This window comes from Apaloderma vittatum, unplaced genomic scaffold, assembly GCF_000703405.1.
Source record: "Apaloderma vittatum isolate BGI_N311 unplaced genomic scaffold, ASM70340v1 scaffold8467, whole genome shotgun sequence".
In the NCBI taxonomy this organism is placed as follows: Eukaryota; Metazoa; Chordata; class Aves; order Trogoniformes; family Trogonidae; genus Apaloderma; species Apaloderma vittatum.
Window position 1 is genome coordinate 1 of NW_009724546.1, and position 12,891 is coordinate 12,891.

At 38.5% G+C, this 12,891-nt stretch overlaps 1 protein-coding gene across 1 annotated transcript in view; it reads left to right on the forward strand.

Moving 5' to 3' along the window:
* The first annotated feature begins 545 nt into the window (after positions 1-545).
* CA8 (carbonic anhydrase VIII) overlaps positions 546-12,891 on the forward strand; it is a 25,837-nt gene continuing 13,491 nt past the window's right edge. The window contains exons 1-4 of the mRNA XM_009872545.1: positions 546-650; positions 3,006-3,068; positions 4,423-4,471; positions 7,047-7,159. Of these exons, the coding sequence (XP_009870847.1) occupies positions 564-650; positions 3,006-3,068; positions 4,423-4,471; positions 7,047-7,159 (312 nt within the window). The 5' untranslated portion in view covers positions 546-563. The remainder of the gene's footprint in view (positions 651-3,005; positions 3,069-4,422; positions 4,472-7,046; positions 7,160-12,891) is intronic.

Sequence of the window (12,891 nt, forward strand, 5' to 3'; positions counted from 1 at the left end):
CTTCCCCTTCCCCTTCCCCTTCCCGCTAGTCTGTCTTCCAGCCATTTTTCTCTGATTAACTTTTTTTGTGTTTCCCCTTTCCTGAAATCATCTTTGAGAGGTGATCCATGTGACAAGGAGCATTTAACTGGCACAGTCAGCCAGCGGGACGTGTGTGTGGACAGCCTGTGTCCCAAATCATGCTCCTGCCTTGTAAGGGAACTGCCTGGCTTCAAGAAAACATTGATGTTTTTCATTACCTTATGTTATTTCAGTATTTGTGTTAAAGTGAGGGTGTTGGTAAATCGTCATTAGGCTCAATAGCATAGTTATTCACACCTTTGTGGTAGGTATTTGGTAACTGGCTATACATATTTTTTTTTTCCTTGGGATTCCTGATGTTTCTGACAGGAATCCACTTACATATACATGCACAACCATAGGCCTGCACAGGTGGATTTTCACACATGCGTGCACGCACACATACTAAGGCTTTGTTAATTGATATTAACTCTCATTTTTTTTAATTACAAGACATATTTCTCTATTGATCTATTCGCTCTGCTTTCTTTTAGCTTCATCTAATGCACTGGAACTCCACACTGTACAGCAGCATTGATGAGGCAGTAGGGAAGAAGCACGGCATAGCTATTATTGCTTTGTTTGTGCAGGTAAGTTTCTTGTGTTGCACTTGTTACCATGTACTACCATTGTCCGAGGAAAATTAGTTCCTTTCCATTTTCTTTAATTTTTAATGATTCCGTAAAATAAAATAACCTATGACTGCTGTTATTCTATTCAAGGGGTACTTTCTGTCATATCTCCTGTGTATGTACTAAATAAGTAATTGTTGTTTAAATGGGATATTTGAAGTGTGTTAGTTAAAAAAGGGATAATAAATAGTCGTCCATCTCTCTCTGACTCTGGCTATAAGCAGACATCCATTCTCCGTTCCTGTGAGGGCAGAAGGAGGGCTATCAGGAGGGGCAAGTGCTTCACTGTCTTTATAATCTGCTTCTCTTCATTTCTGGCCAGGTCTACTGTCCAGGGATTGAGGGAATAGGCAGAGGGGAGGAGGGAAGAGGAAAGAAAAGCCTATTATCTCGTTGACACAGCCAAAAACTAGTAGTAGGAGTCTAGCCACAGACCTTCAGAGAAGCCTGGAATGAGGAGGCTTAAAGCTTCCTGGGGAGAAGGTGTAATGCCACCTGGGAAGTTAGCCTTATAATCTAATTGCTGTTGAAGGTTTTTCAAGGAAGGCCTGCAGTCTGTAAAGAAGATTTTCAGTTTTAGTCCTCAAACACCAGATTCTCGTCCTCCTCATGAGAAATGGTGAACTATTTCATTTAGATGGATCTGGAGGAAAAGGATTAGAGTTCGTGCTGAGATCAAATGGATTTTCTTTCAGAGTGATGTTATTAATTTGTCGTATTTCATAACGAGTTTATAAGTGCCTTTGAGCTTTACCTCTGCGTGAATTTAAAGATACGTTGCTTACAGCTCCAACACTCAGAACTGCTAAAAATGGAAGTTAGAAAGTCTTTAGTTTTGTATCCTAGAGGGCTGTGTGATAATTGCTTATATAAGTCACCTTCTAATTCCAGCAGAGGTAACCTTGAAGTTAGTTAGAAAGTTACGTATAAGTTCTTAAATAAATCTGAAATTGCAGTGATACATTTTACATTTCTGGCCTCTGAACTTCATTAGAGTTCTTAAGCATTCCAAAGGGCTTCTTCATTAGGCACCTTATAATTGCAATGGACCAAGGAAAAACAGTATTTATGCTGTTTGTTAAAGGAACAGGGGGAGGAAATTCAGTGGCCAATTTTTCCTGGTAAAGGCATGGAAATTTAACAGTTTTGCACCACAGTTCTCAAACACATCATTTTAAGGTCAGTGGAAAAATTTGCACTGATTTAAGCGACAAATAATCACGCATGGTGATTATTATTTTAGAAACAATGTCTTTGAAGTGATTTTAATATCTTTGAAGGTTTTAAATGGATATCCACCCTGAAACAAAATAAAATTCCTAGAAATAACATGGTACCTTTTGTTGACATGCAGTTGCTTCGTTCTACTGACTACTGTGCTATTCTATTTCAAGAGAAGCAAAAAAGAGACAAATTTTTCAGGGTCTAGCTCTCCTGTTCTCACTCATGCCTGCTTCATTCCTCACCTCGTATGTGTACATGATGGCAAAGAAATCAAGTGGAAGAACATTCTGAGTCTTCTCCCTATTTTGACAATGCTGTTCAGAAGGTAAAAACTAGGGTCCTAGAATGTGTGTTTTAGATCAGAAGTAGCTGAAATCAGTGTGCAGAGGGAACAGTGTTCATGGAAAATGACAAGTCTGTTATTTCAACCATGGGTTTCTTCTGAAAGCCCCATCTTCTGTGCCTTAAAGATGTTGGGTAAAGGCAGCACTGCAGGCTGCCAGGAGGCCAGCAATTGCCGTCAGGATCCCAGGGATGCCATGAGGGAGGGGTTCTCACATTCTGTGCTCTGCAGGCAGGAGAAAACTCCCCCGAGCTTCAGAGATACCTTGGGCCAAATTTGCAATGCTGTGAGAACAAACTCAAAACGTGTCTGTCATGCTTGTTCGCCCTGTTCTTTTCTGTGTACTTTTCTGAAGAAATCTGCTAAGGACAAACTATTCTTGGCATTTACATGTCATAATGCTGTATGATTTTGCCTCCACATGTAATATATTTAGTTATAGCAATATATATTAGTGCTGCAGAACAGGGTTAGTCAAATCTTATCAGACTTAACTGTCTTTTTCTCTTGTTCTATGAGTTTCTGTCTCCGTTTTGAAGTTATTTACACCTCGTTACTTTTGACTGGTGACTTTATGGTGGTTTAGTTGTTTGGGGTTGTCGTGTGTCTGTGTACTTTGTTAACACAAGATTGTGTAGCTTAACCAAAAACAACTACAGAACTTACTGTTTTCTTGACCTTTGCCTTGCCTCACAGTTTCTAAAATAGAAAAATACTGTAACTAATCTCCACTTGCTGTATTTCAGATAGGAAAAGAACATGTAGGCCTAAAGGCTGTAACTGAAATTCTCCAGGACATCCAGTACAAGGTAAGGCATTGTCTGAAGAAATGCTTCCTTCACTGACCAGAGAGAGAGAGCTAAGTGAGCGAAGATTTTGTAGGAAGCCAAGAGAAGGGTTTCAGTTGTGTCTGTAGCAAAACCATCTGTGAAAATCATCATTTGGAGGCCTGCATCAGAACACTTATCATTTGACAGTATTCAGATGATATACAGTCTTTGTAGTTACTTTCTTTTCTGATGGCCAGAAGGTTTGATCTCCTGTACTAGTAACTGGCTGCAAATACTACCTTCTCAGTTATTATCACAGTCAGTGTGAATGTGGGCATTGCAACTTGCTTAGTGAACACCAGCAGCACTATCTCCAGGCTTACCTGATTTTAATTTGTGGAGAAAAAGAATAGATGAACTGAGCACCCCATTGCAGTGGGAAATCAACAAAAACACAATACTGTCTTGTTGGGTGGATTATGTGTGGGAATCCTAAAGGAAGAGTAATAAGCCTAACAGGACTGAGGAGATATAAGTGCTCTCCGAAATGTTGATGCTGTCTTAAATGACGTTGGAGAAGTTCCTTCCATCTTTCTGCTTCATGGTTTCTGTCTGTAACATAGAAATAATCATACCTACCTTTGATTTTAAAGGATTTTGAGATGTATTAATAAGATATTCTGTAATGATCTGAAGAGACAAGCTATTTGCTTCAGTGGATGTGCAAGTGTAAAAACATTAGAAGCTGTTATTAGTAGGGAATCAGAACTCTTCTTTCAGTCAAATAATATACATTAAATTTCTGTCTGATGTTTAGTGTTGCAAACTCCTTGTTTATGAAGGTGTCAGAGGAAACAATAGCATATGGAACTCTGTAGTTTTATTACTGAAAGGACAGCCAAGTAAAGGAAGGTAGTGAAAGGTCATGTGAGCATGTTACACTATCAACTTTCAGGGTGTCAGCATGATACTCTTGGCATACGTAAAATTTTCATGAATTAAATATGTGGAACCAGCTTTATTTTATTGTTATCTGCATGGTTAAGGAAAAGCTCATGCTGGCCATTGTTTTATAATATCATTTTGTGTGGAATGCTTGAATTTCATGTAGAGAATTTCAAGGTTGGACCTGGAAGGAGCCCAGTTACTAAAGGCAGAAAGTTAACAAATTACTGAGATAACCTTAGAAGTTAAATATAAAATAGAATAAAAAATATTTGTGTAGCTGCAAGGACAAATGGAATGATGATTAAATGGGGGCTATTAATGAGGTTGCTTTGCACAGGAATTCGAGGCTTAATGTTATGAGAACACGCAGTGTGTTTTACCTCTCCATTCATCATCATTTTAATAAGAAACTAGAGATGAGATTGATTTGTATTCATTTTTTCAGGGAAAGTCCAAAACAATACCCTGTTTTAATCCCAACTCTTTATTGCCAGGTAGGTGCCTTTGCTTCCTTTTGTGTGTGTATTACTAGCTTATTGCAGAGGCCGAGACAATCTTGATCTAAAGCAGAGTCTAATTGCAAGCCTCAGAGTCTGTCCCATAAGGTCATAATACATTTTGCACCAGTTGGTGCTAACGTGGATAGGGATGAAGTCCGTTTGGAAATTATGATAAATCCTTGTCATCGTGTGAGAGGGATGTGATACTGTAGTCCGTGCACTGCTGGCAACACTGTGGCTAGATTTCTTGATGATTTATCATCCAACCTAGAACGGGACCTTTGTGTACTCCTTTCTTGACTTTGGCATAAAATAGGAAGCGTAAAATTGCCCAGTTACCAAGGTAGCTTTTTTGGCAGCATCAGAAGTCTATGCCATAATGCAATGACAGTTGTGTAGCATACTAGCAGTAGTGACAACGTAGTAACAGTAAGAAACAACCACTCCTCTGCCTTGTATTGAAAAAAAAACGGTGACTTTTAAAAAATACGTTTCTATGAGAAAAATGTTTCTGCAAGGAATCCTTCTGAGCTGAATTCTGTGTCATAGTGGCATGATCTTTAATTTCTCAAAGTAATCCAGGTCTACATTAAACTGTATTAATTACATCCAACGAATATTGTTTAGGTTGCAACGTCAAGTGCTCAGCAATTAGGAATTGCAGGAATTAAGGCTACCTGTGCCCCTTCATGCATATGCATTATAAAACAGCTTTTAATGGTGTGACCCTGAGTTATTTTTTACAGGACCCCTGTATCACAGTTCCTGTTTGATACTGATCAAGTCACATATACCAAAATTTTCGTAAGTCATCTCTAACTATGTGTTCCTCATTTTCTAGGTGTCCGACTTGAGATCATGGGGTCTGATTTGCAGAAGTGCTGAGTGCTTACACCTCCAGCTGAAGTCAATGGGAGCAGTACTCTGACTGCATTAAGTGCTATAGAAAGTTAACTACTCTGAGAAATCAGGTTCTAAGCATCACCTCAGATGAATAGATGCATTCGATCTCAACTTACCTGTGCCTTGGTTGCCCAGCTTTAAAGTATGGGGGTAGCCTATCCTTCCTCACCACGCTGGGGCATGCTGGGGTGAATTAGTTCATGTTCGTGAAACACTCAGACACTGAAGAAATGAGTGCATTAGAAATATAAAAAATGAGAAAATGTAGTACGTGCAACAAGCAGGATTTGGATACCATGGGAAAAAGAAGACCATGGACCACAGATTGTACTGAGAAATCCAAATGTTACTGGATGCTTGCATCTTTGCAAGTAAATGATGAAGGGTTCTCTAGAAAAGATGTGTGTGATCGCGTAACAAGGTGGTGTCACAATGCATGCACAGGATGGGCTGAATTAATTCTTGCACTTCTTAACTTTTGAGTGCTTGATAATGCAACTTGCTTCCAGTGGATTTACTATGTAATTCCCTAACTGAGAAAGAAAATTGCACCAACAAAACAAGGTCCACTCACTGACAATCACAGGCTTCATTAGCAAGATTTAATTCTATTGATACTCCTCTGAGCTAGGAGTGAAATGGCAGTAATAGATTAGGTCAACCAAGCAAGTTTATTCATTTCCAGTCTCTCATTCTGTCCTTGTCAAGCTAGTCACAACCTTTCCCCTAGCTCTCCGTGCCATGATTAACCACCCTTTGTCTCCAGTTCTCTTTAGGTTTGTTTCCTGTCCTCTCTTTTACAGTTAGGCAATTTCTTCTCTGTACCTATTAAACTGTGTCGGGGAATAATTTGTGAGTAAGGCCGACAGAAGCAAAGGAAAGCCCTGTGTAGCCTCGCTTTACGAAGTGCAGTGTGACTGGAATCTTTGAGGGATTAAAATAATTAAAATCAATCGTGTTGTATATAGAGTTAAAACTCTGCTTGGACAAAACTTTGTACATTTTCTTGAGAGACAACTGTTTATTCTAACAGTTATTTATAAATCTATTAATAAGTTTATAAATTTATAAAAATATGTTTATTCTTAAATAAACCTTGATGTTTTTCCCCTGTGAAACCAACTCACTTTTCCAAAGCTAGGAGGCACCAGCGCATCTCAGAAAATATGTCACCAGAATTCTGAACTGAAAAGTTTGACTTGAGCTATTTTCACTGAATTTTTCTGAAAAAAAGAAGTAAATTCATCCTTGAGACAGAAGTCAGTTAAAATGTAATCACCACAGCCACTCTGCCTTCAAAATGAGATGTCTCTTGTAGCATTTCACACTAGCAGGAGCTCTTTCCTGCCATATTATTTATTTGCTGAGTTAGTTTGTGCACAAGGAGTTGTGCATGTGTTATATTTCACGTCTATAAAGTGGCATTTTCATCTTTAAAATACTCATCTGCAGGGGAAAGTTACTTTAATTTAGTCATCACAAGCTTATGTACATTGACATGAGAAAGTGTTGGAAAGTGCTTGGCAGATTATAAACTCACACCTTAGCTTACAGCGCACTAACTTCGTCATACGAGCAAGCCCATGGCCATCACAAGATGTCATAATTGAAAGACGCAATTATCTTCCTTAATGCCATTAAAATTCCACATTTCTTCTCATTTCAGATCCTCTTCTGCGTGACTACTGGGTGTATGAGGGCTCTCTAACCATTCCACCCTGCAGTGAAGGTGTCACCTGGATATTATTTCGCTATCCTTTGACTGTGTCCCAAGTGCAGGTAACAGCTGTGACCTTGGAATATGGGAATGAGTTAAAGGTTATAGCGTGCAAATATATATATCAGGACATTATATCTGTTCTCCTTAAAGATCCCATTAGATCAGTACATGGCTTTTCAAGTAAAGGTTAAGCCTTTTGAGTCACTGAAAGCAATGCAAAGGTCAGAGATGAAAAACCTTGTTATCATTTGTCATCTGCATTTAAAATAATTCTTTATTTAAGTGAAAGAAAAAGAAAGAAGTCAATGGGCAAAAGAAATGCAATTCTTTGTAATTGTAAGCTTTCAAATATCACTGCTTTTTGATGTTAAAGGAACAAAAAAGCACAGGAAGACACAATGTCCTGGAGAATGAAAAATGTTACCATAGTACAAGCTAGCTATACTGCATTGAACTATATTCAACTTATCTTGCTCTTTTTTAATTCTGTTTTATAATAAATGTCAAATGGAAACTACCTATTTAAATTTAACTTCACATGTATGTGTTTTAAAGTGGGTGGTGGTTTTTTTTAGTTCATATTTAACAGTCATGTGAGCCTTACTGTAGAAAACATTTCAAATCTGACTACAAATAATCCCACTTAAAACAAGGAAAATTCCTGAGGAATATTCTCCCACAGTCTGCAAATCCCAGCTGGAGGAATGTAGTTTTAACTGAAGTGAAACTGCTGGTTAGCTCAGTGGTTTGAGTGCGGTGCTGACAGCAAGGACCAACACTGAGGTCATGGGTTCAATTCCTGCTTGGTCCCCATGTGTTGCCTGGTCTAGTTGAGAGGTGGTGTCCCTGCCCAAAACAGGGAGGTTGGACTCGATGATCTCTAAGGTCCCTTCCAGCCTATGCCGTTCTATGATTCTATCTAGAATCTTTGAATCTGAATGTGTTATTTTTCATTGCCTGCTCTGAAGCATGTGCAAACAAAAGGGAAAAAAGTGTAAAAGGTCATAAATTCAGATTTAAATAATTTCAGATTTAGTTATCTCAAATTTTGCTAGTAATCCCAGCACAATATTTTAACAATTTTAGCAATTTGAAACTGTCAGTGTTTCTTTTCATATGAAAACTGAATTTTACTTCAAATCATAGGATAAAAGCGATAGCTACCGATAAGCTTATTTGTATGGTAGCTGCAACTTAAATGTATCCCGTCATGAATCTGGTATTTGTTTGATTATGAAAAGATAAATTTTGTGACTGCTTGCTACTAAGTAAATGGAAACAGAACTCTGTTGGCATTACTAGTTTCAGAGTAACTTTTGAAGGCAGGATACGTTTTGTAACTTGGCAGCTCATTGTCCAGATATCATTCAGATATCTATTCCCTTTTAATCCAGCCAGTGCACAGAGGAGGGCACAGTTCAAGCCATCTGCATGTGATGGGAAATAGCGAGAAGATGAATGAATGAGGAATTATTTGGAGAAATGCAGCTTTAGTTAATATTATTTTGTACTCGTTTACTACAAGAAGATAAGATGTTGGAATGTGGTGTGAAGGGGATAAGTCTCCATAAGAGAATATTGTGCCTGGGGAAAAGAGTGTGATTCATAATGATGGCAGCCTTTAGTTGAGGGGTAGCTGGTTTATGTTGCTGCATTACTTTACTTGGCATAAACCCAATCCAGCAAGAACATTGCAGTGGTGAAGGGTGCACAAGTCATGAAGGGGCTTTTTCACTGGTGCAGGATGCAGGTGAAACGTGGCACAGGAACAGAACAAGAAATTGGAGCGGATTTATGCCATTGCGCTCACAATCCATTGTACTTGTAGATCAGCATGAACTGGAAAAAAAAATTAAAATCCTCACTGCTAATAATGAATGCAACAGAATTAAAGTCAAAGCTGTGCAGAACAGAGTTATTAAGAACATGAAGGACTTTTGACGAGGTGGGATAAAAATTTTACTTGCATCAAATACTGCTTTTAGATGTCAGCTGAAGATAAATATGGGTGTGAGAGATGTGTGATGTGAGAGATGGTAATTCTGGGATTCTGAAGTCAATAGGGGCTGAGAGTTCTCCAGGATGCTCAAGATAGATAGGATTTTGAGGGTGCCAGAATATTCTGCTATAGCCTAGACATCCAAAATTTTAACTTGCAATTAGCATTTTGGTTACAGTTAAGTATCTGGCCTCTTTTGGGTATGTGGACATGAGTGCTTATGAGAAATTCTGTTTAAGGAGAGATTAGAATTGCAAGGACTGTTTTCTGTGGAAAATAAGAGCATATAATACAGCATAGACCATTCTGAATCATCCATGGAATGCTGGTAAAGGCATTTAATTTTATTAAGCCTGCTTGTAATGTTGAGCGTAGATTTCAGTGCAAATGCATTTCTGATAGATCTAAATACATTATTTTTACATGTGTCATTAACTTACAGAACTTTCTTCTGTGGGTTACTAATGAACACAGCTTATGAAACTTGAAGTGATTTATATAAATACTAGTAGCATCTGTGGTTATAGCTGGTAAGAGACAAATACAGGGCTTTCTATTTTCATTTTTCAGGCCATAAAATGATCATCCTCTGACTTTCAGTAACAAATGACAGTAAAGAACAACGCAGTCTGATATGGAATAGGTTTTATTGCATTCCTCTGATGAAGCTAGTTAATATATTGGAGACAAGATAATAATTCACATTCTCATTTTCTGTAATTAACGTAGCAATATTGATTAGTTTAACAAACTGTGGGTCATAAGGGGTAAAAATTAATAAAATTGCAATTCTGGGTCATAGTCCCATCTACATGTTTTCACATTTATTTATTTTGAAGTAATGGAGAAGTAACTATTTTGGTATAGTTGTAATAGGCTGAGCATTGTGAAGTAGAGAACCTTCTGTTTCTCCTGAAGACGTTTATAGATAGTAAAGTTCAACTGATGAGTTGATTTGCTACTGATCTAAGTCAGTGTTAAGTGAAGGAAGATTCATCTCCTTATGCACCTCTCTTCAGCAGCTGGGATCCAGATGTGCTGGGGACAGGAGTAGCACAAGAGCAATCCAAGGACTGCTGTGTCAGGACATGCTCTCCTGGAGTCCAGTGCTGTTTCCTCATGGGAAGTAATTTTCTTTGACATGAGGATTCCCTTCCATCACAGAGCCGTTTCCTTCGTGGGTCGTTCTGTGAGATCTGGATGAAGTGTGCAGGCACCTCTTCTCCCCTGGAGAATAAGGGCTTTGCAAATCTGGTTCCTGGACTTTTCTTTTTTTCCCCTGACTTGAGCAGAAAGGAGCTTGTCTGGAAAGCTGCACCCTGCAGTGCTCTTTTTACTTATTCCTGCCCTCCTTTTGTGATTTTTATCATCCTCATTTGTCTTATGTTGCCATTTACAGCCCAGAAAGAACTGCGTTGACTGCTTTTGTGAGACACCTCACACATGCTGAAATGCAATGGGAGAAAATAGAAAATTCCCTTCTGTTAGGCCAGTAAAGAGCAGAAAGTAATTGAAAAAGACTTGTGCTTGTGCTTCTCTCTGCTAATTTTTTTTAAAATAGGACGTTTCTGAATAATGTGCTTTGTGGTTCACTGAAGCCCAGAACAAGTACATTGTATAAGCTACTCAGAGTAAGGATTTTAAACAATGGTGCAGCAAGGAACTGTCATTCCGCTGGACTCATTGTCAGACCTGACTGTTTTTGTATTCAGTGGCAAGGTCTCTAGTCCTTTTGTCTACCTCATTCAAAATCAAGACCTTCTAAAGGACAGAAATAGTAACTAGCATATGGAGCTGGAGTGGGAATTGAGCAAAATTTATTTAGTCTGTGAAATAAAGCACTCTGAGAGGTTCATGGTATTCTGTTAACTGGGAAGCAGATCTGTGTTCTTGGAAGGTGTCATGGAGTTATGTGACATTTTCAAGCAGAAGGATGATGCTTTTATTCCTCATATAGAAGAAATGTTTGTAGAGAGAACATGCAAATTCTTTGGTTTGTGTATTCTGTTCTTCTGCAAAATATTTAAGTGAAACAGAAGAAAGCAATGTTCAGGATCTGAATACAGGGACATGGTAAAGGCATTCTTGCAAAATTCTACAAAACAGAAACTAAATGCCTTTACTCAGTAGAAATGTGACTTTTAATGCTGTGGATTTACCTCTTAACTTATTAAAATTTGATCCTGAATTTAAATAGCAACAGCCCTAGGTCATCCTTAGTGTTTTCTGGCCATGAGAAGAACTTTTTTAAATGGTTATTCCTATTGAAAGTATGTGAATATTCAAGGATGCTTAGCTATGGGTCTCTAAAATATCTATTTCCTCAGCAGTCCTACAGGGTGCATTCGCTTGTGATGGGTTGGGAGGAGACAGTAAGTGGTTCCATATGAGATGAAGCAGGATGAGCAGAGCACTTGTATTGTCTTATCACATGGAAATTTAATAGGGAATGTAGTATCAGCACAGCTAGTGTCATTTTCTGACAGAACCACTACTCAAGAGTGAAGCAGACCACCCTTTGTATAGTGGGTCTCTCTCATGGGAGTCTGAACTGTAATATGAAGAATTAAACAAGGAGACTGGTGATCTCAGAAGCAGTTTCCCCTTGGACCAGGGCTGCAGTTCTTGACTTTCCTGGAGACTAAAGAGCAGACACGGGGATCAAGTCAGTCCTACTTTCCTGACTGAAGAAACTGGAAGCTGCTTTGTGAGGAGTACCTCTGGGAGAAAGATTTCACTGTGGAGATTGGGGAAGAGCATCTGTAGTTAGAGTAGAAGACAGCTCACAAATGGCACCTTTGGAGAGAGAGCCTACTCTTCCCTCTCCTTCATCTGTGTCTGTTTGAAGTCTCACATTCTCAAAAGATCAGACAAAAGCCACATTCTTTTAAAATGCTCCTTCCTAAACTACAATTATTTCAGACCTTCCAGAGTCAATTCAATTGGTGAGAGAGGCTACCTTATGAAATCCATCCAGCAATTTACCAGCACTTGACTCCTGAAGACCTTTTCAATTCCAATCCTGTAGTGGGTTTATTTTCAGTTTGCTTTAAGCAATCAAACAAACAAACAAAAATCTTCCAAAACAAGAGTTCTGCCTCTAAAAGCACCTTCAAGGAGCTTTATAGTTTGTTCTGCTTTTAGCTATTGCTTTATATCTCAGGTGCAAGAAGATGAGTGTTGATTTCTAAGCACACTGGAAAATAAAGCAGAGCAGAGCTGGCTTCTAAATCAAGTAAATAAGTCTGTATCAGTTCTGCTGTAGAAGGGAAAACAACAATGAAGGCAGTTGTCTTCCAGGTTGTACTAAGAAAGTATTCTCTGCAGGTGGTATAAGAATAAAAATGCCATTACCTGCTGTTTAGTACCTCATTTCTTTTAATTCTGGAATCAGGCTTGCATTCATAGAGGTTTTTTTTGTAGAGAAATTAACTCTCATCTCTTGATAGAATTATTAAATACTTCAGGCTGCATTTTGCTTTCTGTGTAGTTTTGGTTTCAAGTTACAGCTGAGCTGGGAAGTGAGGCATCACAGGCTCAGCAGAAGTACAAAGGCCCAGGCTGGGGGAGTCAGCCTTCAAGTAGGTTTGCTGTATCCAGCTCAGATTGTTTGCCAATATACCAAAGCAAAATTAAATATATTTGTTTTAGTAGTAGTAGTAGTAGTAGTAACTACTTATTTAAAATACAAGACTTTTAAAATAATGTATAGTATTGCTGAGATATGCATTGGTTTTCTTAGTTTTTTATCACACAGGGATGGAGATGGAAGTTGCTCACATTTTTCCCTAC